General features: G+C 40.1%; 5 protein-coding genes and 1 non-coding gene across 13 annotated transcripts in view; 1 reads left to right on the forward strand and 5 right to left on the reverse strand.

Annotated features, from left to right (window-relative positions):
- Window positions 1–4225, reverse strand: part of utrn (utrophin) — a 201181-nt gene extending 196956 nt beyond the window's left edge. Inside the window, exons 1-2 of the mRNA XM_085133820.1 lie at window positions 3786–4225; window positions 2383–2534 (exon numbers count right to left, since the gene is read on the reverse strand). Coding sequence (XP_084989946.1) covers window positions 2383–2455 — 73 coding nt within the window. The 5' untranslated portion in view covers window positions 2456–2534; window positions 3786–4225. The remainder of the gene's footprint in view (window positions 1–2382; window positions 2535–3785) is intronic.
- A 3446-nt stretch (window positions 4226–7671) lies between these two features.
- trnal-uaa (transfer RNA leucine (anticodon UAA)) lies at window positions 7672–7754 on the reverse strand. Its single transcript has one exon. It is a non-coding gene; the product is annotated as a tRNA-Leu (tRNA).
- A 2218-nt stretch (window positions 7755–9972) lies between these two features.
- LOC146501679 (syntaxin-11-like) lies at window positions 9973–12687 on the reverse strand. 2 transcript variants are annotated; one of them, XM_085131886.1, is made up of 2 exons: window positions 12247–12687; window positions 9973–11354 (listed from the first exon to the last, which is right to left on the reverse strand). In XM_085131886.1, the coding sequence occupies exon 2, from the start codon at window positions 11351–11353 to the stop codon at window positions 10451–10453; it is 903 nt and encodes a 300-aa protein (XP_084988012.1). In that variant the 5' UTR covers window position 11354; window positions 12247–12687; the 3' UTR covers window positions 9973–10450. The 2 variants fall into 2 exon arrangements, with proteins under 2 accessions (XP_084988012.1, XP_084988010.1); XM_085131884.1 differs by having other exon boundaries at window positions 9980–11358.
- Window positions 12688–12900: 213 nt separating this feature from the next.
- Window positions 12901–15540, reverse strand: stx11b.1 (syntaxin 11b, tandem duplicate 1). The gene is made up of 2 exons (XM_085131887.1): window positions 15424–15540; window positions 12901–14361 (listed from the first exon to the last, which is right to left on the reverse strand). Exon 2 carries the CDS (start codon window positions 14352–14354, stop codon window positions 13455–13457), a length of 900 nt encoding a protein of 299 aa, XP_084988013.1. The 5' UTR covers window positions 14355–14361; window positions 15424–15540; the 3' UTR covers window positions 12901–13454.
- Window positions 15541–15616: 76 nt separating this feature from the next.
- The window catches only part of mthfd1l (methylenetetrahydrofolate dehydrogenase (NADP+ dependent) 1 like), a 49071-nt gene continuing 40308 nt past the window's right edge, over window positions 15617–24379 (forward strand). Inside the window, exons 1-6 of one of the 3 annotated variants that reach the window (XM_085131875.1) lie at window positions 15617–15735; window positions 22167–22251; window positions 22515–22565; window positions 22671–22724; window positions 23355–23479; window positions 23965–24065. In XM_085131875.1, coding sequence (XP_084988001.1) covers window positions 22533–22565; window positions 22671–22724; window positions 23355–23479; window positions 23965–24065 — 313 coding nt within the window. In that variant the 5' untranslated portion in view covers window positions 15617–15735; window positions 22167–22251; window positions 22515–22532. Of the gene's footprint in view, window positions 15736–20445; window positions 20891–22166; window positions 22252–22514; window positions 22566–22670; window positions 22725–23354; window positions 23480–23964; window positions 24066–24379 lie in introns of those variants that run through there. The other 2 variants (XM_085131873.1, XM_085131874.1) reach the window with 2 other exon arrangements.
- On the reverse strand, window positions 16229–20804 carry LOC146501682 (syntaxin-11-like). Of its 5 annotated transcripts, XM_085131889.1 has the most exons (5): window positions 20685–20804; window positions 20477–20577; window positions 20047–20143; window positions 17902–18014; window positions 16229–17779 (listed from the first exon to the last, which is right to left on the reverse strand). In XM_085131889.1, exon 5 carries the CDS (start codon window positions 17770–17772, stop codon window positions 16939–16941), a length of 834 nt encoding a protein of 277 aa, XP_084988015.1. In that variant the 5' UTR covers window positions 17773–17779; window positions 17902–18014; window positions 20047–20143; window positions 20477–20577; window positions 20685–20804; the 3' UTR covers window positions 16229–16938. The 5 variants fall into 5 exon arrangements, with proteins under 5 accessions (XP_084988015.1, XP_084988014.1, XP_084988018.1 ...); XM_085131888.1 differs by lacking the exon at window positions 17902–18014; XM_085131892.1 differs by lacking the exons at window positions 17902–18014; window positions 20047–20143.

A 24379-nucleotide genomic window follows, 5' to 3' on the forward strand; every position in this document is an offset into this window, starting at 1 on the left:
TACAAACACACACACGCATCACAAATTTCCATCGTCAAAGAGAAGAGAAGAACCCCTTGTGCCGAGGCTCCTAGGTTACCTCGACATACATGTGAGCGGCCATATTTTCTAAGTTGCGTTTTTTGTGCAGCTATGCTACGTGCTAAATTTTCCCCTTGTTGCCATAAAAGAAAACATTACTTTTAGGGTTGCTAGGGAAACCTGAATCTTTGTGAGAAAAGGATTGTGGTCTGGAGACAAGCATTATAAATTACAAACTCCATCGGCACAGTGGAATTCCTGGCATGGAATCCACCAGTGCTGTGAGGCTGGGTGGGTGAGGAAAGCTGGCATGAGAACTGGCCTCTTTTTACTGTATTTAACAAGTTTACAGCAGGAATTGGGAGTTAGAAGGGGGGGGGCAGCTATAGTGGAACCCAGAACACAGGCTTTAAATATATTTATATGTGTTCTTTTTTATAGGAACATTAAAGTAGAAACATTCCAAGGCCGAAGCTCCTACTTACCAATGACCTAAAATAGGTCAAGTAACACTTTAGCCTAACATATAGCAGGGTTATCCTATTACCAATATCAGTGTGTTAAAATAACAATTGAAAGACACTGTTTTTTTCCCCACTTTTTCATATTATTAATTCCATTTTTGACACTGAATTTTTTTAGTACAGCAGGGGTCAACCTCATTTATATCAACAGCCACATAAAGCCCAATTTCATTTTAAGAGGGCCAGACCGGTAAGGCTACTGCCTAATAACCTATTAAAAATACCCAAAACATTTTCCCCTTACCATCAGTATAAAGCAGTTTGACTACACATTTAATCCTGAGATGTTTTATAAAAGAAACTTGCAATTTTACTATTACATCTCACTTTTTCCAAATCACAAAGACACCAAAGAAACCTACTGACACGGCTCATTGAGCCTACACTGTAAGAAATAAACAACTTTATCCTGTAATTTAAAAATAATAATAAATCATGTGCGAATTCAAAGAAAAACTTTTTTTTTTTACTGTTTAAAGCAGAAAAGTCTTATTTTTAAGTATATGATAGGCTTATGTTTTATATCATTGTCAGTAAGAGGCCTGTAAAACTGATCCAAATACAGTCAAAAAGCCACACTTACTCTATACTCTCCTTTGAAATTTCCATGTTTTCCAAAGCCATATAGTAGGCCAGATTGAACTCTTTGGCAGACTGATTCTGGGGGGGTGTTTTAAACTTCTGTCTGTGCCAACAGATAAATATTGAAATCTGTAAATTATTTTTTTTTAAATCTAAACAGGAATAACAACTGTTGCTCAGCTGATCACAATAGTTGGCTGATGTATATAAATGCATTCCTAACTTTGATCCCCATTTCAGTTATCAGTGGAAATGGAAACCTCATGAGTCAAATGCTGCTTTAACATCAATTTACATCCAAGACGTTTAACTTAAAGCTCAGTTGTTGTTAAAAGTAAACAATCCCCATATGACAATAGTGTTTGTGTAATAGTTACTGTACAGGTAAAGTGTTTGATATAAGAGTGATGAGCTTGCTTTCCTCTGTTCTGTCTTACACTCCAATTTTCTTTGTATCTTGTCAGCCCATTTGACCTGGGCACCAATTTTAAAATGGGACATCCTTTAACAACCTCTTTAGCAGGATGTATAATGATAAACTTACAATGCAAAGTGTCACTCTAGACTCCTCTAACAAAGGAAAATGTGTGCTTATATTGTTCTTCCAGTTTGCCATGTTCTAACTAAATGTACTGTTCAAAGAGCCAGGAATAGACTAAATCAAGATGGGTACACAACATCAGGGCATTGTCCTCCAATTACCTTAATTTAGAGGAGTGCTTTAGTTGATCTAACTAGAACAACAACTTGTTTGTAAGCGTCTCTCCCTCTGAGGGCGGTCTCTACGAAATATTAACCTATGGAATGGAACAATCTGCAGAGAACGTGATCAGTGGGTGTGTCTCTCTCTAAAACCATCCCTACATTCTTGTCCTCCCCCTCTTCTGCTGCTGGACACTTTCCCTCTTACTTTCTGTTTCCCCTTGCAAAGGTGTGATTGCGAACCCACTCCCGTCCTCATTACGCTGTGTTGTGTGCTGTGTCTCTCTTCCCCTGCCTCCACGTATGGTTAACTGAGGTTAACCATACACCAACAGGATTTCTGGCTCTGTCACGGTTTTCTAACAGTGACTGCACATGTTCACGCACAACAAACTGTTGCCTCATGCCATTTATTCTGTTAAAGAACACTGAAAGCTCTGACAACCTTTGGACTTGGATGCTCTGCTTCATGTGTTCTCGTTAGGGAACATTAAGTACTGGAGACAGCTGCAAAATACCAACACAAACAATGGACATAAATATCAAAACATACCAGATCTTGATTTGATTTTGTCGTTGAATTCTTCGTTAGCTCCTCCCCCAGCGACGTCTCCGGGTGACGCCATTACAGCCCAGTTAATCCAGTGCTAGATTAGGTAAAATAGTGATCAATTTCCAGGCCTCTCAACAGCCCTCTTCCTGCACCTGTAAGGAATAAAAAGGAAAATTCAAACTCCACAGTTCCTCCAAAAAAAAAAATTTACTGTTAAATTAGTTCTGTATTGCTTTCATATGACATTTAGTAGAAGACACAAATCTCCAACCACAAATGGCCAGATCAAGTGTCTCAGACCAGGTACCTCATGACAACCTAGGATGTCTCAGGAGGAAACAAGCTTTTTAAACCATGTCTTAGGATGCCAAGCTGTGCACTTCTTTATCTTTAAATAACTCCTTAACTGGAAATTAAAATGTGGACTTAAACCTTGGCATGGAGGCAATCTAGATATTGAAATCAGCATCCAACACAACAAAGAAATCTGACTGAAGAGATTTTTTTTTTTGTCTCAGTTTGAAACTCAAAAGAAAAAAAGCTCCAGTCAATACTTCAGCTGGTCATCTCAATTTACTAGTTTACATTTCTGATTCATGCTGCAGCTTTTGAGACCCCTTTTTTTGTCTCGCTTATGCCTGTGGTCTGTTTCACTTCAGGGTATCCTTTCATTAAAACTCAACCACTTTCCCTTACAAAATAGCTTACTTTTTTACCATGAAAGGACTTCATGTGCAGTTTCCCCCCCTTACAGTTCTGGGTGAGTTACAGTTCTTGAGGGATGATGCAAGACCCCAAAAATAACAATTGTAAACTCAATGAAAAGTCAGCCTCATCTGTCCTGCAGCTATCTTTACTTTAATTTCAGTTCCTCTTTTTGTAAGTGGAGTAGTGCTGACAACCAGACCAAAACAACTGAGAAAATTTAAAACAAACAAACAAAAAAAAAAATACAGTATAATCTGATCTCTTTGACTCACAAGTGTGGTGCAGAACTTTCTAGCTTGCCCCAAAGTGGACCGGACCAAAGTGCACATGTGCTTAAAAGCACGCATATGGATAATCTGACGGGACTAGCGCGATCCTTACAAAATATACCAAGTGACTTTTAAACAGTGAATCAATGATAGTCTTGTTTTAGTTAATGTTTTATCTCTTAGGTATGACTGCGGCAGTTTGGGAATTTTTGTTTGGAGTGCTGCACCACCCCTCAGCCAACTCACTGCAAGATTACTGTGATTCTTTTTTTTTTATCCCATTTTATTTCAAACTTTTCTCTCTCAGTGGCTCCTTTTACAATTAAATTCGATAGCGAACTTCACAATAACGTACCAAGCTGTACTCGGTTTATTTAGTGATGAGCACTACAGGTCATGGGCGTTTTCATGGATCCAATCACTCACCTCTGCTGTCACCAAGGGTCAGGAGACGTGTTCCCTCAGAGCAAGTCCAAAACGTGTCGAGTACGGATGGACAAACAGGGTAAAATGTATTAAAACTGCGTGGATTTAATTCATCTAAGGCATTTTCTACGAGAAACGAGGCGTCTTTCCCCACTAACTAGCGTTAAAACTTAGCTGACGTTAACCAAAGAGAACCACCGTCCCCGAGCGCATCCAGTCTCCGCGATGTGCCAAAAAAGCTTCAAGAGACGCCTTTTGGCAACGCAATGCAAGGTGAAGCCACCGTCGTCTACCAAAGCACACGGCTAGCTGTCTGTTGCAAACGGAGAGCTGGTTACAACATTTCACGGGTGAGCACCGCAGAGCTGTTCACTCAGGTCCACAACTTTTGTTCCTGTTGCTTTTCTCCACTCTTTCTCCCTGTTACATACACTGACGCAAACAGCAAGCTAAATGCAACGGAAACGGTAGCGCTGTCTTTCAAAATAAAATAGTCAAAGAACTAAAGCAGTTCCTTGCAGTGTTATATTGTTACTGCGGCTTCGGAAATAAACGAAATAATCTTTTTATAAATGGAAAATGATATATTCACCTGATAATCGACTCAATCCTAATTACCGACTCACATTGCAACAACCGAGGTCATATTTTGAAGACATATATCGGAATTACATTGCCCCCTCTGGGTGACTTGATTTCGCTCTGTAGCGTGTCCCTCTGGCTGTAAAAGTTTTCCTGAGTCTGAGATGGAAACATGGCGCGGTGGCCGTCACGTGATGTAATTCTAACAAAACCTATGACTCTCACGGGGAAACACAAACTTTAATAGAAACACTAAGCCCGGAGAAACAACGGACGATGCTTTAGACAGTTTCCACGCCTTTCCACCTAAAGGGAACGCAAACTGACTAAAGCCTGACGCTGGATCAGAGAGATTTATTTTATTGCAGCATGTGGGCAATGTGACCCATTTAATTAATTGAACTCTCTGCATTAATGGTTGTATTTAGACACCTACAGATTTGTTGTCTCTACAAACTGGTCCGTACCAATGCTTGATTGTATATCATATTATAATATTGCTATTGATGCATTAAGAAGGGCATTTCATTTGACCCATATATATTTTGGGTAGTTTCATCTATTAACACTAAATATTTTACTGGCAGATCAAGCAAAGTGATTCATTTTTATTTATATACCAACAAATCAGACACTGTACCTTACACTGTAAGGTAAAGACCCCTGCGGTATTAAAGAGAAACCCTCCGATAACCCCCTGTGAGCAAGCATTAGGCAAATGTGGGGAGGAAAAACTCCCTTGCAAGAAAAGAGACCTCCAGCAGAACCAGGCTCAGTCATCTGCTGATACTGGTTAAGAGGTGAGGGTAAAGAGAAGAGAAAAAGGAGATGTGACGCACAGAGACTATGCAAGAGACAGGACAAGAATTAATAGCCTGCAGCAGTGGTATATAAACACCTGGGGAATGAGAAGAAATGTTGAATGGATCACAGGATAACACAGAATAACTAAGATATGCTTCAGGGTCACCTGACCCAGCCCTAACTATAAGCTTTATCAAAAAGGAAATGATGACTCAGCGAAATAGTTAGTAAGTACAGTCATGTAAAAGGAAGAGGGACAGAATGTATAAGATGCATAGAAATGGACAGGTACCCCAAAGATGCACTTCCTGGAAAGAGTAACTGCATTCCACGCCTAGCTGGTTATCACTTTATTGAGTATTTCAGCCCATAAACAAATCCTGAGAATTACTGGGCACCCAGGTACAGTGTAAAATCCCCAAAATGTGTGTTTGTGTGTGGGTTTTTTCTAGTTTAATTCAAAATTACAACCAGCAAAGCTCTAACAAAACATATGTTGCTTTTTTCAATCAACACACAAAACAGGTTTCTCCTCAATAACCAACTTTATTCATATAGCAGCTTTGATGCACAACTACAAACAAAACAAGACAGGAAGACAAACAGGAAATCAAGTTTAAAACATAAATAATGACAAGTAAAATAAGAATCAAACCCTTATTTATGGCCACGGCTTAAATGGAAAAAATAATAAGAAAGATAATACCTACAACAGCAACAATCGTTACCATACACACCCCTCCACCCCTGATGTCTCAGGTTTCATGTTGTGATAGTGAGTTATGTCGGCCTGAAAACAACAACTTTTCCTGTGCCTGAGGGGACTGAATAATAGATTAGACCCCATTAAAAAAAGTCTCTGAGGCTTTGGGGGATGTTGAGATGTTGATCTCCTATTGTATGCCCTCATCCTTCTCCCCCTTGCGTCTCAGTTGTCGGGCCTCTTTTGTGGATGCTTCCTCACGCAGCCTAAAGAAGAGGCTCAATTTCACAAATCAGTGCTCTATTAATGCCACAAAAACATATCAAGTGACAGCATATGCGTTTGTCAGTGAAAAAAAAGAGGGAGGAAGGGGACAAAATATGGTCTAAGACCAGGAAATCTTTAGTATGTAAGGCCCCATTAGCGATTTTTACACACAGTAATTCTTCCTCAATTTACCCCAATTTGCTAAACATGATTCATAGTTACACACTCACCATGTTTGTGAAGTTGAGAAGTATTTATAAGGCTGCATCACTACAGTGCACCAAACTGTTGAGTACTGCTTGCAGCTATTTTCTGTCAAGCCTTTCCGGTGGCATATGCAGATGACTGGGTATCGATGGATCTAAGGCATCGCCCTGGCTGTGAAATTACAGGGGTGAGAGTGTGCAGGCCTCCTCTGGGCCAGTGCTGGACTCCAGCCCAGAAACTACAAGAAGGCGTTAAAGTGCCCTCTTCTGTCCTAATCACGGAACTACTCCTGAAAGCTTTACTAATGCAATGTGCTTTGCTAAGACCTGATTTTAAACTTCTGTGGAGAATCTTAGTATATCCTAAGTAATTTACAGACGTCGTTGCTGGTGTGCCAAAAAGTTATTTGTGATGTTTCAATTTTTTATGTCTAATATCTTATATTACTACTACTAAACTTATCTTAAGTTTATAACTCAATCCTGAGTTATAAAGAAATTACCTGTTTTGACTGTGCGTTAACTGCACCTACATTATATTTAGTTATATTTCTTGTAATTTCTGCTGCCTCAGTTGTCCCTCAGTTTTTCCACTACTTTTTACATTCACTCACTCAGTTTCAGTTTCCCCTTGCATTAATTTGCCTAATTTTGTGAGTTTTTATATTGACGCTATGATTATTATACCTTATATTGAGATATTTCTTGTTATTCTTTCACTGATGAATTCAAAAACTGCGGCGAAATTCACAAGAGGAAACGACCTCACCGAACAAGCCAAGTCACAAGAGTTCCGTCAATGGGGGTGTAGCTGCATTTCTAGAGTGGTGCACGTCGGGTTACGCCTTAAACAAGTAATAATCAGACGGATAATCAGAATTCAAATCAACCTTCCTAATTCTCCAAGTAATGTTTGGATACTTGGGTTAACCGCAAGCTGGCGGCTGGCTTTGTAATACAACACTATTTTAGCGCCCGCGATTTTCAGCACAGTTTTATTACCAATAGACTGCGGCAAATCTGTTAACTTAGAGGAAAACTGTTATTATCAAAAGAAATTGGCTGAAAAAAATGTGTATTTTTTTAAATAACTAATTATAAAATCTGAGAACTGTTAAAAAGTGCAATTTTAAACGGAGCTGAAATTGTTGCATTCGGTGGAAATAATACGAGACGATGCATACGCAGCTACCACATCTGCAACTATAAGCTCTTTATCATCAATGCTCTCTGTTTTGACTAGGTCTTGCTTGTAATGTATCAGAACTGTTTCTTCGTTTATGTTATGTGACGCAAACCTCCCAATACATCAACAAAATAAATTTACCAGGAGTGGGGTTCGAACCCACGCGGACATATGTCCATTGGATCTTAAGTCCAACGCCTTAACCACTCGGCCATCCTGGTATATACACCGTACCCCAACGCATCCCCACACTTGTAAAACTCAACACATCCCATTACCGTTAATAATTATTTATTCTAGACCTAGTCATCAAATTGGCACAAAGGTAACAATGCATAGCAGCGTAAACCGGCGACATAAACAATAGCAAACAAACATACTGGATTAAACATTTGACACTACCGCTGCTAGTAGCTAGCAGCTAAGTCATTCACTGTCATGCTAACGACAAGCTCGACCTCAAAAGCTTGAAATAAAACTACCACTATCCTTAAGGTGGCTTGTATTTACAAAAACAAAACTAAAGTATACACACATATATATATATATATATATATACCAGCTCGCATACTTGGGTTAATTGCTTCCATTCCATTCGAATTCCTGTGAACCGCTCTCTCAAATTAGAACCCGCTTAATAACATTAGCGTATGCTAACCCGTAGCAGAAGTTATAGCAGGCGTACAACTTCTATATTGTAAATACACAGTAGCGTGTTTAGCTGCACATTGCAGCCAAACGAAACCTCGAAGCAAAGCGAAACACCGATACCGCACAACGAATCTCTAAATTACGAAGTCACGGAGAATAAGTTGCCAGATAAAGTCCGTAGAAACTTCGGAGACTGAATGACAGCTAGTCTTGCTAGGTGTATGTGGATCTGAGTGAATGGGACATTAACGGGACAGGCGCCATCAGGGATATTTCATTCTATATTTGAAAAACGAAAAAAAAAAAGAAAACACAAAAAAAACTATAGTATAGGGCCACATTAAGAAAAAAATAAATATTATTGTTCATTTTGACCATAAAGATGAAATTTCGAGACTGAACTCGAAATGTTATTTTGAGATTAAACTGTTTTGAAAATAAAATCGAAATACTGCTAACTGGTACGGAAATTCTACTTTGAATTTTGATCATACATAAGATATTATGCATAGTTTTAAAAAGCAAAAAACGGTTAGACGTGCACACAGTCTGACTCCAACTGGCCGAGATAGGAAACTTCAGTTTGGCATCTAGCTTGTTAAACAGTTTGTGGAGTAGAAACTGACTGCATCTATTCACATGGCTGTTGTTGCCTTGTCTTGTGCACTGAGCTATTCTTGAAATAACTACAGGATTTAATTCCAAAAAGTTCCAAATATTATACAAAGATTCAGGGTTCGTTTTTCACATTTTTAGCAGATTTCCAGCAATTTCTTTTCCAAATAACAGCTAATGCTCAATCTTACATTCAAAGATGAAATTTAAATTGAAATACTAAGTGTATTAGTATTTCAATTTAATTTAGTAGTATTAATAGGTAAATCTAAATATTACATTTAAAGCTTAGGATGCTGACCAGACCGGATAAGCTGAAGAAAATGATAGATGGAAGCTTGAATATGTCAAATATGCACTCACCATTTAGGTACACCTTGCTAGTATTAACATGAACCCCTCTTTTTTTCTTCATAACTTCTTCAATTCTTCATGGAATTAGTTGATGGAAACATTTCTCAGAAATCCTGGTGACTATTGACATGACAGCATCACATAGTTGCTGCAGATTTCTCAGCTGCACATGCGTCATGACTATCTCCTGTTCCACCACACCCCGAAAGTGCCCTATTGGATTGAGCCATTTGAATACAGCGAACTCGCTGTCATGTTCAAGAAACCAGTCTGACATAATTAGAGCTTTGTGGATTGGCACATTATCATGCTCGAAGCATCAAAAGATGAGCACACTGTTTTCTTAAAGGGATGGACATGGTCAGCAACAATATCCAGGTAGGCTGTGGCATTTGAACGATGCTATATTGGTACTAAGGGGCCCAAAGCCCAAAGCAACTTAAGAAAACATACCCCATACATCACCAGCAGTCTGAATAATTGATACATGCAGGATGGAACAATCTTTCATGTTGTTCATATTGAATCACATTGAAATAATCTTGGGCCAACGTAATATAAGAGAAATGTACACACAAAGTCCCCTTGTCTACATCATACTCACTGCACCTCTTACTGATATAACTTAGTTTTATTTCAGTCTGACATGACATTTAGTTAAAAGCTACACAGTACAGCTCTTGTTCTACATTCAGGAAATAGTTGTGATTATGTCTGGATCATTTGGGTGTCAAATGTTTTTACACTTACTTAGACTCAAAGAATCTGGAAAAACTAGCCGATTTTTTAAAAAACTACAACTAAATGTAGCATGGTTTCCACCCAGCTATGACGCTTCCAGTGTCCAGCACACAACTGCTTATGTGCAAACTAATAATCCAGCACCAAAAACGTTTATTCCACCGATACTTCGACTCATCACTCGAATGATCCTGCTTCTGATCTAAGAACAAAAAGCCAGTTTTAATTTCTAGTTTATTTTGTGCATCACTAAACACGATAACAGTCTCAACTTAAAACATCAATTTGTTAAAACTTCTCTCAAATACATACACGGGTAAATTCTGTGATCATAACATTAGCTCAAAATTTATCAGATTACAGATTACAAATTACTCCCTGTCACAGAAATACATTGTGTTTCTACCCAGGGAAGAACTGTTTTCAGTGCACTTAGTGCCATCGTCTTTCATCAAAATATTGCACATTACTTTTTCCTTTTTGTTTAGTTCCATATCTTTTACATAAATAGTTAAATGTTTAATCAGAATTTCAATCATTTACGTCAAACACAGTCCTAAAAAGTTTGGTCGTTTTTCCAGCACGGTAGACAGGGGCAACACTGGAGGAAAGGGTTTTTCCTCTTGTACTGTATGGCCTTCTTCATATGAACGTGGACTTTTTCAATATATTCCACAGTGTTGCACACATGAGCCTCAATGTTATTGAGCATGGATCCCTGCTCCTCCACTAGTATGGCCATTTGGAGGAACAGTTCGTGGATCTCCTTCATCCTGGCCTCCAGCTCCACCAGGTCCTTGTGTCTGCCTTTGATCTCGCACAACGCAGTGCGGCAAGAGCGTACACTCTGATTCTGAAGGCCTTGGGACAGCTCCGCCCAGCCCTCACCACCTTTGTCCACCAGCGCATCCAGCTGCTCATCAGTGATTTCTTTCCCCAGTATTGAGGCCTGCCTCTGGATCCTCACCCTGCAGGTATTCCTCTGAACCTCTTCCGCCTTACTGTAGTCAGTCATAGCACTGTGGAAGGCACAGGTCAGGGACTCGTACTGAGCACGGGCAATGCGACTAACAGCACTGTTGGCGCCCTCTTTCTCCTCAAGCTCTTTGCTCTGTTTACCCAGGACCTGTAGACGGGCGTACAGAGCCTCCCCCCGCTGTTGGATCCCTCTGGCAATGGAGTCACAATCCTTTTTAATAAGGGTCAGGCGGCGCACAGACGTGCCAAATCGTTCATTGTGGGCGCGCAGGCGTGCCACCTCCAAGTGGAGCAGGGAGATGTCCTTGCGTATTGACTCAGCCTCCTTTAGGATGACCTCAATAGCTGAAGAGCTCTCAAATATTACCGCTTGATGAGACAAAGTTCCCTTGTCTACATCATACTCAAACCCATAGAATTCGGGCTCATACTCCTCCTGCTCCTCTCTAATGGTCTGCAGCCTCTCCAACCTGTCCCGCATTCTGCCTGAGAGACCAGTGTATTAAAAAAAGAAGTAAAAAGTATAATAAATAAAATCCATAATTCAAAATGATTATCATAAACATTCTTCAAAGTGATGACACACATGAAACAGAGTAATCTGATCACTTGGCTGTAAATTATTGTGCTTTGTTGCCATAACTTAGTAAGGGGGGAACTTTAAGAGCCATCTAGAAAGATTGTTTTAAAAACTGATGATGCAACTGATGCACGTAAGGTCAGTTTTATCTCCAGTAGCCTTTTCCCATCAGCAGTCACAGCTAAGTGACCAACAGGAATTTCTCAATTTAAACCAGGAACAAGGACCTTCTCTTCCTAAAGCAGACTTTTCCATTTAAATTGAGGTTTTGCAATAGGATGGTGGTTTGTGCATTTATCCAAGTACTTTCTCTATGTTGGGTCTGTCAACTCCACAAGTTGCAGTGCTTTTGGATGGCAGGTATCTTTTCATCAAGTTCCTGTCATAAGCTCAGAAAGTCAATTTCCTCATTCCGCTATTAAACCCCGATTCTTTTGTCCCAGAGAAAACAAAGAACAGAGAAAACCCGACTCATAGTGGTCAAAACATTTTATATTTCTTTTATTTCAATCATCTTCTGGAAGAGAGAGATCCCTGTGCAGCCCCAACGCCAGTTGCAGGATCTCTAACATTACTGTTCGAATTTATAACATTCACTTCAAAAGTTGTCTCAATTAAAAATAAAACACTTAAACAAGTCTTCAGAAATCATATCTTCCCCTCAAGTTGCCTGTAGAGTGGAGCCTAAACTAAATAGCCAGCAAGTCCCATCAATTATCCAATTGCCTCCAGATGGCAACACTTTTCCTATGAAAAAACCCAAATCATTAGACTCACAAATCAAATGATCTTACCTTCTTTAAACAGCCGCCACGCTACAGAAAAGGCCAGTAAATCCTTTCAGCTTGTCTCATTTGACATTTTTGTAGCAAGTATGTGTTTAATCTACTGAAGGAATTTGGCCATCTACTTTCTTTTCAGCATTGTGTGTGATTGCCGGCCCCTTAACAGGTGACTCACTTAAGCCTTCCCACTGCGACACATAATACTTCCTAGAGTATTGTTTCAACTCACAAATCAAGCACAGCATTCCTGGTAAATGACATGCCCAAAAACAAGAATTAATGAAAATTTAAGGAAACAAACAAGAAAACAAAGGGATTTGACTAGACATCTTGAAAAACGCATAATAAGCAGCTTTATTTGTTTTGTGACAGCACCTGTGTGCAGGTTAAACAACTGGTTAATGGCGTTATACGCATCATGACAAAGAGCAGCTGTCATTGAGCTGGAAGTCCAGATTCTCTCCAGTGTGTTTGAGTAAGAACATAGCAGGCCTTTTAAAATGTTAGTGTTAATGTGAATTGTATGTTTAAAAAAAATAAACCCAGACACCTATTATATTTAATATATTTTATATTTACTTGTAAGAGAAATCACATAAGACAGACAAAAACATTTTAATATACAGAAGTCAAAATAAGGTAGTGTGCATGGTGCATCACAAGTACAATCCCTGCAGAAGTTATATCCCTGTTAAACTGCTTCGTTACCGGTACACTCTGTTTTACTTCAACCACAACATCCATGCTATTGGTGCTAAGATGTGTAGTGACAAACCAAACATTTCTTCAAGGTTATTTTAATGGAACTTTCAGAAATTGTATGAAAATATCTAAAAGCTACTTATTAGTAAATGTGTAACCTGAGCAAGCTGAAAAATACCTTCACGTACCGTTTGTTTTCAAGTATGCATCGTGCCTAGGTCATTGTTATTCGACACAGGTTATGTCTCAAACCCTTACTACAGACATTAAAAATCAAGGAATTACATAAATAGAGTTTTATGAAGTTTAACCCAAGCATTTTTGCATTTAAACCAAGCAGTTTGAACCCTTTCCCTCAAACCTTCATTTTACTCTCTGAGAAAATATTAGGCAGCAACTACAAAGACCGTGATGATAAATTATTGTGACAATAACATTTTCGTGACACGTCAAACATTTTGAATATCCTAAGAGCTAGCTGACATCTTCTTTGCCGGGTCATCCTGTTGTACCGATTAGTCGACGCACGGAAAACAGCTGCAAAACATCTTTCTAAACGGGTTCTTGCTGTCATGGCGTTTTGCCTTGCCAAGTTTAAAGAGGACATCCTGCATGACAGCATCGGTTTTCTGAACGTTGTTCTGGATGGAGTCCAGCATGGGGCCCTGCTCCTCTACCAGCACGGCGATGTCCAGGAATATCTCATGGATGCCCTTGATGCGGCTCTCTAGGTCCAGCAGCTCCTGGTGACGTTTCTCAACCTGGGAAAGAGCCGAGCGTGCCGTTCTGCCTTCAGTCACGATGTTGTCGTTGAAGATGTTCCACTGACCTTTCTCAATCATCTCCTCCACCTCCTCTCCCGTCACCTCGCGCCCCATTATCTCCATTTGCCTCTGGATCTGAGCTTTACAGCTTTCCCGGTGGCTCATCTCGGCCTCGTTGTAGTCAAACATCGCATCGCGAAAGCCATTACTGAGGCAGGCGTACTGGGTTCTGGCGATACGCGTCACAGCAGAATTTGTGCCGTGCGTTTCTTCTAGTTTCTGCGTCATGTCGTCCATTTTATGTAGACGTGCTAGCACATCCTCAGCCCGCGCCTTGATATCAGCTCCAATAGTGTTAGAGTCCTTTTTAATGGTGCTCATGGTGGTGGTGGCTTGGAACATGCGGGAGTTCTGCTCACGAAGCCTCTTAACCTCCAGGCGGATGAGCTGGATGTCTTTGTGGATGCCTTGTGCCTGGGTAAAGATTTCGCCCAGAGCAGGGCTGTTGTCGCTAAACACCACTGCTTCATGAGGCAACTCATCCTCCAGGTCAACGTTACTGAAGGAGTCAGAGACAACGGACTCCGCATACTCCATTGGCTCCATGGGGCCGCTGGACAGCTCCTGGAGGTGAGTAAGTCTGTCCCTCATGGTTGGTCTAGGGAACAAGTGAAGGTTAGAGGTCAAGATGTTTTTCTCTCTCTCTGATTGCTGTTGATATAACATACAATGGTAAAGCTGACCAATTTAAATGGGGCCAATCTCAACGATGCAACACTAAGCAACTCAAGACACCCACCCACCCTTTTTTTGTTCATAATTAAACACCTTCACACCTTGTCTTTTAACCTGTTTCATACCAGGTTAAAAATATTTTCCTTCTTCCTTTACATATAATCCACCCAGCACCAATCACTGGCCTAACAGGTTCTCTAAAGAATAGTAAGAGGTGTTCCTTCCTACCAAACTAGTTCCTTCAACTTAGGATCTTTCTGTAGCTAAATTCATTTTGACTTTAAAAACTCACAGACAGAATTATATATCAGAGTCTGAGAAGCAGTCTAAGTAAAAGATCTTTATAGTGTGAAAAAAGGACGGTGGTGACATCATTTAAAGGCATTTCTGGCACTGCTACTACACCCTTCCCGTCCCGATTGCCATGTCTGATTTCGTCACTGCTTCTAGTTGAGAATAACTGATAATCTGTATCATTGATCACAACAGCCTTTATACAATTTTCCAATTAAGATGCAATCTAGTGGATTAAATGTGTATTATAAATAAATACATGTGGTCCTTATCATCATGTAGGATTTTTGTTGTTTTGTTGGTAGACGTATTCAACACTTAACTCATTGTTTCAATATTCAGAGATTTTTTAATCTAGGAAATATTTTGATTTGGGCACAATGTATCATAAAGTACAATAAAAATGTAAAATAACAATGATAATAGTAAAAAATAATGATTAAACAATTGTGGAAGAAAGGTGTACGTTTTTCCACAAATGTATGGACATGGTTTTAGGCTGCGTCTATGTCACGCTAGTGTCTATTTCTACTACGATAAATCTCGTTTACTACTAAAAACCCAAAACAAAAACAAATTTAAAATCACTTTTCATTTGTCTGATGGGCCATAACTTAAGCTTCATCTTCCTTCGCCGTTCATGAGCAACGAGATGAAATAATCTCGTGAAGATTAAAGGAAGGATCCTCACCTGTTTCGCTTTTCTGTCCACAGATATCAAAGTTTGTACGTTGCTGTCAGGTGGCCGCCGTGGCTCAGCGGCATCCCCCTGTTCTGATGTCGACTGCTCCGGGCCGTGAGCACAACAATGGGCCCTACATGCGTAACGCTGCTATATCTGGAACTAAAGCTGGAATTTTACTGTGTTATTTCTTTTTTGACAAGCTGACCAACTGCGCCTCGCCATGCAATTGCTGTGAGATGTGACTTGAGGAATGAAGCCCGGTCGGTTTGGTTTGCAGTGACGACGCCAAGGTGTGAGCAGCGGGTGTGTAACACTCAAGTGAGTGCCAAATGCAACTTGGCGTCTATCTTATTGTACAATTAAGCAAAACTGTTGGCATGGAACCTTCAAGTTCACCATTTTTAAACGGGGTTGCGGTTAAAAACCCATTGGCGACACTTGGCCGCGCACTGCATCTTTGACCTAACATCTAAAGCCGCGGTAGGCTACCTGACAGTTTCCGAGATGAGTGAGTGAAGCCTGAGCTGATTTTAGCTCACGTCAAGATTTTCCCAGCCACGCCCAAATGACTTACACAGTACCGGCTTGTGTTTGTGCAGGAGAGATCAGACTTGTGTGGTTTTACCAGCTTCTTGCATTGTACCTTGACTAGAACACACAATAAATTATGTCCATTAACAGGTTGGTTAGGTTCCAGACATTCAAGCACTATATATATATACTAATAAACATACGAAACTAATACAAACAGTATTGTTGTGCTCTATTAATGTAAATCTATTGGCAGTATTTACTAAAGGTTTTACTGTTTCCGAGATGCCTGAAAAAGCAAACAGTGTGTCTGTCTCTTTAAGAGAGACTTAAAGTAAAATGTGTGTAGTAGATCTAGTCAATTTTTAATGAGCTTGTGTGGATTATATGTTTAAACAAATACATTCAAAATTTCAATATATTTACTTAGAGACAAGGCACAGAACACAGGGATAAAAAAAAAAAGTTTAATATTAAAAAAGTAATTAAAAGACAGTAAAACAGATTGGTGCATAAGTAGTGTAATCCCTGCATAATCTATATAAAATTAAATCTCTGTTAAAATGCTGTATTATTGCCACCCTTTCAGGGGTCTGGGTGAACGGCTTCTGAAAACCAGCCAAAGAAGTTTAACAGTTCAGTCAGACTACAAATAATTGAAGAATAATTCAGCCTTTCTTCAGCTACAGCAGACATTTTACTGAGTTTTATTTCTTTTCTGAAACTGGAAAAAAATGTTTCTCAAAGTCACAGTTTAAAAAAACCCAAAAAACATCAGACACAAAGTAGACAAATCCCCTTGGGGCTGCGACAGGAAGAGTATCCGACATTTTTTAAAAACAAAACAAAACATTGAAAAAAATTAGCCAAATCAAGCATCTGCTGTGGCAACACTTTGTGAATGTGGGAGGAGTCAAAATTAGCTTTAATAGCAAATCCCTCACATGATTAGATTGAGCCAGCTTAAAAACCAAAAAGTGTCTTCAGCTGCTATGTCTTTTTAAATATTCTTTTGAATGGGTTGTTGCGGTCATGGCGTTTGGCCCTGCCAATTTTAAAGAGAGCATCCTGCACGCCCTCATCGGTTTTCTGAACGTTGGTCTGGATGGAGTCCAGCATGTTGCCCTGCTCCTCTACCAGCATGGCGATGTCCAGGAATATCTCATGGATGCCCTTGATGCGGCTCTCCAGGTCCAGCAGCTCCTGGTGCCGTTTCTCAACCTGGAAGAGAGCTGAACGCGCCGTTCTGCCTTCAGTCACCACGTTATTGCTGAAGATGTTCCACTGACCTTTCTCAATCATCTCCTCCACCTCCTCTCCCGTCACCTCACACCCAACTATCTCCATTTGCCTCTGGATCTGGGCTTTACAGCTTTCCCGGTGGCTCATCTCGGCCTCATTGTAGTCAAACATCGCATCGCGAAAGCCATTACTGAGGCAGGCGTACTGGGTTCTGGCGATACGCGTCACAGCAGAATTGGCACCACGTTTTTCTTCTAGCTTGCACGCCATGCCATCCATGTCACGCAGGCGTGCTAGAACATTCTCAGCCCGCGTCTTTATGTCAGCTCCAATAGAGTCCCTTTTAATAGTGGAGGTGCCATGGAACATGCAGGAGCTCTGCTCACGAAGCCTTTTAACCTCCAGGCGGATGAGCTGGATGTCTTTATGGATCCCTTCTGCCTGGGAAAAGATTTCTGCCAGAGCAGGGCTGTTGTCCAGGTCGACTTTGCTGAGGGACTTGGAGAGAGTGGAGTCTGCATTCTCCACTGGCTCCACAGGGCCGCCGGAGAGTTCCTGCAGGTGGCTCAGTCTGTCCCTCATGGCTGATCTGGAGATCAAGTGAAGGTTATAGAGGTCAAGATGATTTTCTATTCACTTAACAAACATTAGTAAAGCTAATTCATTCAAGTAGGTGAACCATTTATGTTTGAATTTAAACACACTTGGCACCTTGCTTGCTTCTCATATCTGATGAAAATAGTTTTCCTTCTTCCTTCAAGTATAATTCACCCACCACTAATCACTGGCCTAACAGGTTCTCCAAAGAGTAGTCAACAATGTTCCTTTTCACCAAAGAGAGATTCATTTTGACTTTAAAAACCGAGCTCTAGATTCTGCATATAAGTTAGACTTATATCTTGGATAAACAACCTAAATATTTCCAATGCATAAAGTACACTTGTGATAGCATTAAGAGGCATTTCAGTTGTTGGCGCTACACAGCAAATATGTGGTTCCAACGCTATAAAATCTAAGAAAAAACCCAAATGTTTTAAAAGAAATGATAACTTAGACATATCTGATCTTTTCTTACATCTCATAAATGACTGCCTCCTGTGCTCAGTATCTATCACCATGTAATTTCATAAGTTACCCATACTTTCTGTCAAACCACAAAATCCCACCGTTACCATTTCATATGCAACAAGGTCAAATAATCATGCGCACAGTGACAAGATTAAAGGAAAGATCCTCACCCGTTTGCTCTTTATCTCTACAAATCAAACTTTGGCCATCATCTGTAGTCTACTAATCCGGACTGCGAGCACAAAAAACAGGCCCACGTGTTACCAGTGCTGCAGGCTCTGAGGTAAAAACTGAAAATCTGCTGTGCTTTTTGTCAGGGTGCACAATTGTGACACTCAGTCACAGTCATGTGACTTTAGGAATGAAGACCGATCAGTTCAACCTTGACCTGCACAACAGGAGCGTCAGTTGTGTAGGACAGCTTTGTAAACATAAACTTGGACCTAGACTTTAAATCAACACACCAGACTTTTTCTGTTCCCATACACAATCTGGTGAATCACCGGTTGATTCACCATCAGCAGCTTTTCTCCTGGCCCCTGATCCTCTGAGTCTCTGTCACAATGAGATTTCCCATCAGTTACAAATCCCAAATTATCAAAAGAAATAAAATGGTTCTGGATCAGACATGGGTACGAGAAATCTAGATAATGCGCAGTTTAAACCGCTCTTTTTAAATTACTTTTTAAAAATTTTGATTGTAATATTTAATTAATTAAATGGCTGGAAAATAAAATGATGCTGCGGCTCATCTGCACAGCCACCAGGGGAGGGCAGCCTACACTTTGAGAGTAGACAGGACAAGGTCTGTGCAGTTTGTGTTTGTGTGTTAGCCACACCCAAATGACTTCCACAACTACATGCACAAACAAGTTTGGATTTTAGTAGCTTCTTCTTTTTTTTTTTTTTTAAATTCTTCTGACTACTAGACACTTAGTTATGCCCCTTAGCAATTTAGTTAGGTTTAAATCAACCCCTGTATTTGGTGACGGTTTTACTATTTTGAGGAGGTCAAGTCTGCTGGAGGCATTTGTAGCACTGTCCTCATGCTTTGGCTCCAAAATCGACCACAACTAAGCACAGCTTAGGTGCTTGTTGATCACACATAGACAAACTATGTTTTCTTATCTGGATAGTTGATGTGGGAAGGGGTGTACAAGCATAGATAAGAACTTTAAACTTGGATGAACATTCCTGCTGTAAAATACATATTAACTGTTTCTTATCTATAGTATATTTATCGCCATCCTTTGAACTATCATTGCACCACAAGGGCAAACCCGGTCTCACTGGAATTTCTATTAGATTAGACGCATTATTATTCTCTTTATATAGATACATTAGTTTTCTTTAATATTCTGCCAAATCCCTTACTTGCAGTCTTTCTGATACACATCAAATTTTCACGATTAGTACATGACTTCAAGATAAAAATCAGGGTTTAGGCTTCAATCATAGGGAACAGGAATGTAGCTAAACTTACCAGTTCAACTTAGGCCACCAACCCACGCTGTGTATAGAAGCCTGATTTATCACATGCTGTTAAATGAAGAGTGCCAGCTCTGGTTTAGGAGTATATTGAATAGTGTTTGCTGATAAGGAACCTGGTTTTAAAGTATTCTAATACGACATATGAATTGAGGCAATGATTATTAATACTGGTTGTTTGGCCTCCTGTGAATAGGTATGTTTGAGTGAGTGAAACGTTGATTCTTAATGAGCCTGAGACTAAATATAGTTTTACTCACTTACATTATTGCATTGGGTTGGATGGATATGTTAACTTACCGACTGAGGTGTATTTTGAACCCGCTGACCTAACTCCTCTCAGGGTCTTCAGCACGTGAACTCGCGTGGTCGCGAGCATTTGCTTCTTGTTAGGCTGCTGCTTTCAAGTGTACCCCGAATTTTCAAATGAAAACATGACTTTAAAATGCTGGTTTAATAACAGCATCTAGACTTGCAAGAAATGTAGCATTTATTGTCTTATTCAAACAGTCTTTCACATTATCAGTGACTCTGGAGGAAGGAAACAAATGCGTTTTCACACGTTATTAGATAATCAAAATATTGCGGAGGCATACACACACTAACAAGGCATCCATATGTCACTCCTAAACGCAATGTGTTGTCTTAAAAGACCCTTCTTTCTATGAGAATTGCCCATTTGTGGGTGGGAGGATGGGGGAATGGGGGGGGGGAAACAAAGCATACCGACCGCTAGTTTTTCATCTTTCCGACTGCTCGTGAAGACAGCGCACCTCCATCAGCACCCTGTTGCAACCTCAACTTTCTTTTTGTTCCTTTCAAGGAACCGGGCTAATCACCGCCGCCAGAGACGAAAGGAGAAGAAACATTTTTTAGTCCTGTTTATTTTTTTTAAACATAAAACTACAATGAAGTTGGCGCTTATTCGCAGTGCTTACAGGAGTCTCCGGGCACATCAGGTCCGTCCGGGTAGCAGATTCACCGGGTTTTCGCGAAGATGCCTACCGATAGGCATTACCAGCAGTCGATTGAGCCTCCGAGCGGCAAGCGCTACCTCCAGCACCGGCACCAACCCGAAGTTAACCGGTAACTTTGGGGTACAATCTCAGAAGGGGGATGGGTCTGATTACGACAACCATGTGAGGTAAAATAACAACAGCAGCAACAACGATGTAGAGTAAAAGTCTGATTGTGGTGCGTCATGACAAATTATTTTAACGGTTAGCTAAAAAAACGAAGTTCGTTGGAGGGATGGTTATCTACGTGACAAAGGTAGTAAGCATTTCCGGTCTCACCGGCGTTTTGGCCCCTGGCTAGTAGCCAGTTTTGCACGTGCCCCCGGGTTAGGGTGTCAGAAACACCAGCCAGCTGATGCAACCCTTTTCTGCTGTTGCTAAACATGCGACACACGAGGAACCGAGTAAAAACACGCAGGCGTGGATGAAAAACTAGTTTTGCTGCTAACATTTAAATGCTTGCAGATCTATAACACTTGCATTGAGTGTGAAGAAAATTAGCAAAAATGGATTTATTCAGTTAAAGTTTTGGACTTTTAACGTATTTGTTAAGGTATATGTAAACATTTTACCCCACCCGCCCGCATTTTGCCGCATGCGCACTGAAAACGACCATGGGTTGTTCCATACCACAAATTCTGGTATCAATCCGATACCAAGTAAATGTAGGGCCAATATTGCATATACCAATACTGATACAGATACATGTAACTTTTAAAGGCATCTCATGTAGGGGAGAGCAGTGGTCACCAATTTATTGGTGTTGACCCCATACCAATATAAGCTCTGGTTTCGATACTATTGATATTTGGATCGCTCCGCCCATCTCTACCCCACAGAGCCTGATGCATCATTCATTAGGAAAATTCCTGCAAATAGACAAAAAATGATGGCTTGATAGTTCCTAAGCAGTACTTATCTCACATATTTATTATTATTATTTATATGAATTAAAGTAAACACAGCACCTGACTGCTTCCCACCTTCTCATTAGCTCCATAGTTTGCTGCATGTGCTCCAGACATTGCTTAAAATTTTGGTTACACCATGTGCTGCTTTCAGTGTTTCAGCACATGTATGCGTACTATCTGTACTTTCTCAGTGTTCATGTGTTCGATTGTTTGTTCTCTTCTGAGCCGCCTCCTCGCATTTGATCTGATTTCTTGTTGCATTGCACTGAATTCTCAAAGCCACTGTAGTTATAAACCCCCCATAGTTATGCTGCTTCTTTACCTTGCAGCATTCAGCACCTTGAGGTGGTTTTTGTTGTGAATTGGTGCTATATAAATGAACATATTTGAACTTAATTATGTATTATCCACTTTCCTGATGGGGGTGTTTTATCCTGCGTGTACCCATTACTAGGTTAATGGGTATTTCTAACCAGGTTGTCTTCTCTTGTAGGAAAGTGGTTCAGAGCACCAGGGAAGCAATTGTGACTCTGCAGAAAAGAAACCCAGCAATTCAACCCTTGTTAGCCATTCTACAGGTACTGTAAGGGAAAACATGAATACTGTTATAGAACAAAAAAATGAGTGCAAATACACCGTCTTATTTTGTAGTAAGCAGTCTTTAAGTGTTGTTAATGCTTAGAAAAAGCGTAGCCTAAACATTTGATGCTAGAAGTCTCCTGATTTGCTTTAATTTTCTCCTGACCTTGAGGGTATCTGTTTTTTACTGAAGTTTCATCTTAGCTTTTCCATATTATCAGGGTTCTGTGCGTTGTTTCAGTGTGCTCATTTTATCTCAAAGGCAGGTGAAGACGATAGCATGCTGGAGATCAATAAGAAAATGGCAGGAAAGGTAATCCACGCCACCACTTCTCCTTTTTCTGACTTCTCTTCTTCAGCTTGGCCATTTTGTTCTTTTGTAATGTCTACAAAAGATCTCCTCTCTCCTCGTCCGCAGATTGGTTTGAACATCACTCAGATTTGTCTGGCAAAGGAGTGCAGTGAAGATGATGTAAGTCGATGTGACTCACAAGTTAATTTTCCCCTTAATAGAGAACTCTTCCTCCCCCCTCAAAGTTTAGCAAGTCACTACATGATTACCATTTTCATGTTTGTGCAAAATGTGATTTTGGTGCCTGTGTGTTCAGGTCTTCAGTATTTCCAGTTTATTCTTCATTTATCATCTAAGTGAATGAATCAGGTTTTATTCTACCTAGTGATATTTTCCAGCATTATGTAACTGAGATTTGGGGGAGCCTTCTGTAGACAGAAGGAATTCATGGGAATAGCTTAGACATTTGACCTGACAATGGATGATCTATGTTGCCATGCCCGGCCTTAGGAGAACTCAGCTGCTCTACTTTTACACATTATCTCGTCCCCCTTTCTCCTGTTTTTCACCTCCTCAGGGATTTCCACTACCACTTTCCCTGTTCCCCTTTGGGTAGTGCTGATTTGTTAGATTTTGAAGGCTGTGCTGTTTGTTTCTCTCTTGACTTTTTTGTAGACTACCACATAAAGTACCCGATTGTATTTGGTATATCTTCAATATTTTCACACTTGTTTCATCTGCTATTTTTTCACTACATTTCTCAGATGTGTGTCATTGATTGTTATTTTTTCTCTTTATGTATGCATGTAGATTGTAGAGGAGTTGCTGAAGTTGAATGATGACCCCAAAGTGCATGGTATCTACCTTCACCTCCCCCCAGCTTCAATCACCAGTCGGGTCCTCAACACTTTAAAACCCGAGAAGGACATCGAAGGGTAAAAACCTGCAGGGGCATAAATATTCAGTCATTTATTAAGTTCTATAAATGTAAAAATGCATGTAAGGTTGTTATTCCAATTAAAAATAAATGAATTAACTCACGGTGCGTGTCCTGTTGACCCAAATCAGAAAGGACTGCTCACAATTAAGACGTTTGTGCCCAGTGTGTGTAGACACGTGGTGAGAAAATTAGCAGGGGACCCTTCTTAATCACGATAAATTGATCAGATCTGGTTCAGTTAAGGATAGATTATCCAGAGGAAAAGTATATATGTTCCTGATGATTAATGGAAAACTTTTTTAACCTAATCCTGATGAAAACTATATATCCTCATATGTTACTCGCTAGTACTGTGCTGTGTCTTTAACATTTATTATGTGTGATTGTGTTATCCATTGCACTTATTAATCTGTTATGGCCTGTAAAACTGGATGGTTAAATAAAAAATAATAATTTCTATATGTTTTTCTCTTGTTGTAGCATATCAGACTTGAATATGGGCCGTCTGATACGAGGAGACCTGAGCAAAGGCTTTGTGCCTCCTTTAGCCAGTGCTGTTTTGGATCTGCTGGAGAACCATGGTGAGTTTCTGCTGAAGGAAACTGAAGGTTTTCCTCTCTTTACACAGTGTTTACACAGCACACAGGAAACATGTCAGAAGTGAGACGTTAAGTCTCCTGTGAGATTTTAATTTTAAAACTGAGTTGATGCTTTAGAAACCAATTATATGCCTGACTTTCTGCCATCCTTAACTGAATTGTGCAGGTTTATGCACCTTGTGCCAGAAATAGAGTAGGAGCGTATTTTTAGCCAGTGAGAAAAATCATCACTTTTGAGAAAGTCACAGTGTTCTGATTAAGTGCATTTACATTGGTGTGTGTAACCAATCGACTGT

The sequence above is a fragment of the Neolamprologus multifasciatus genome, chromosome 15 (genome assembly GCF_963576455.1).
Source record: "Neolamprologus multifasciatus chromosome 15, fNeoMul1.2, whole genome shotgun sequence".
In the NCBI taxonomy this organism is placed as follows: domain Eukaryota; kingdom Metazoa; phylum Chordata; class Actinopteri; order Cichliformes; family Cichlidae; genus Neolamprologus; species Neolamprologus multifasciatus.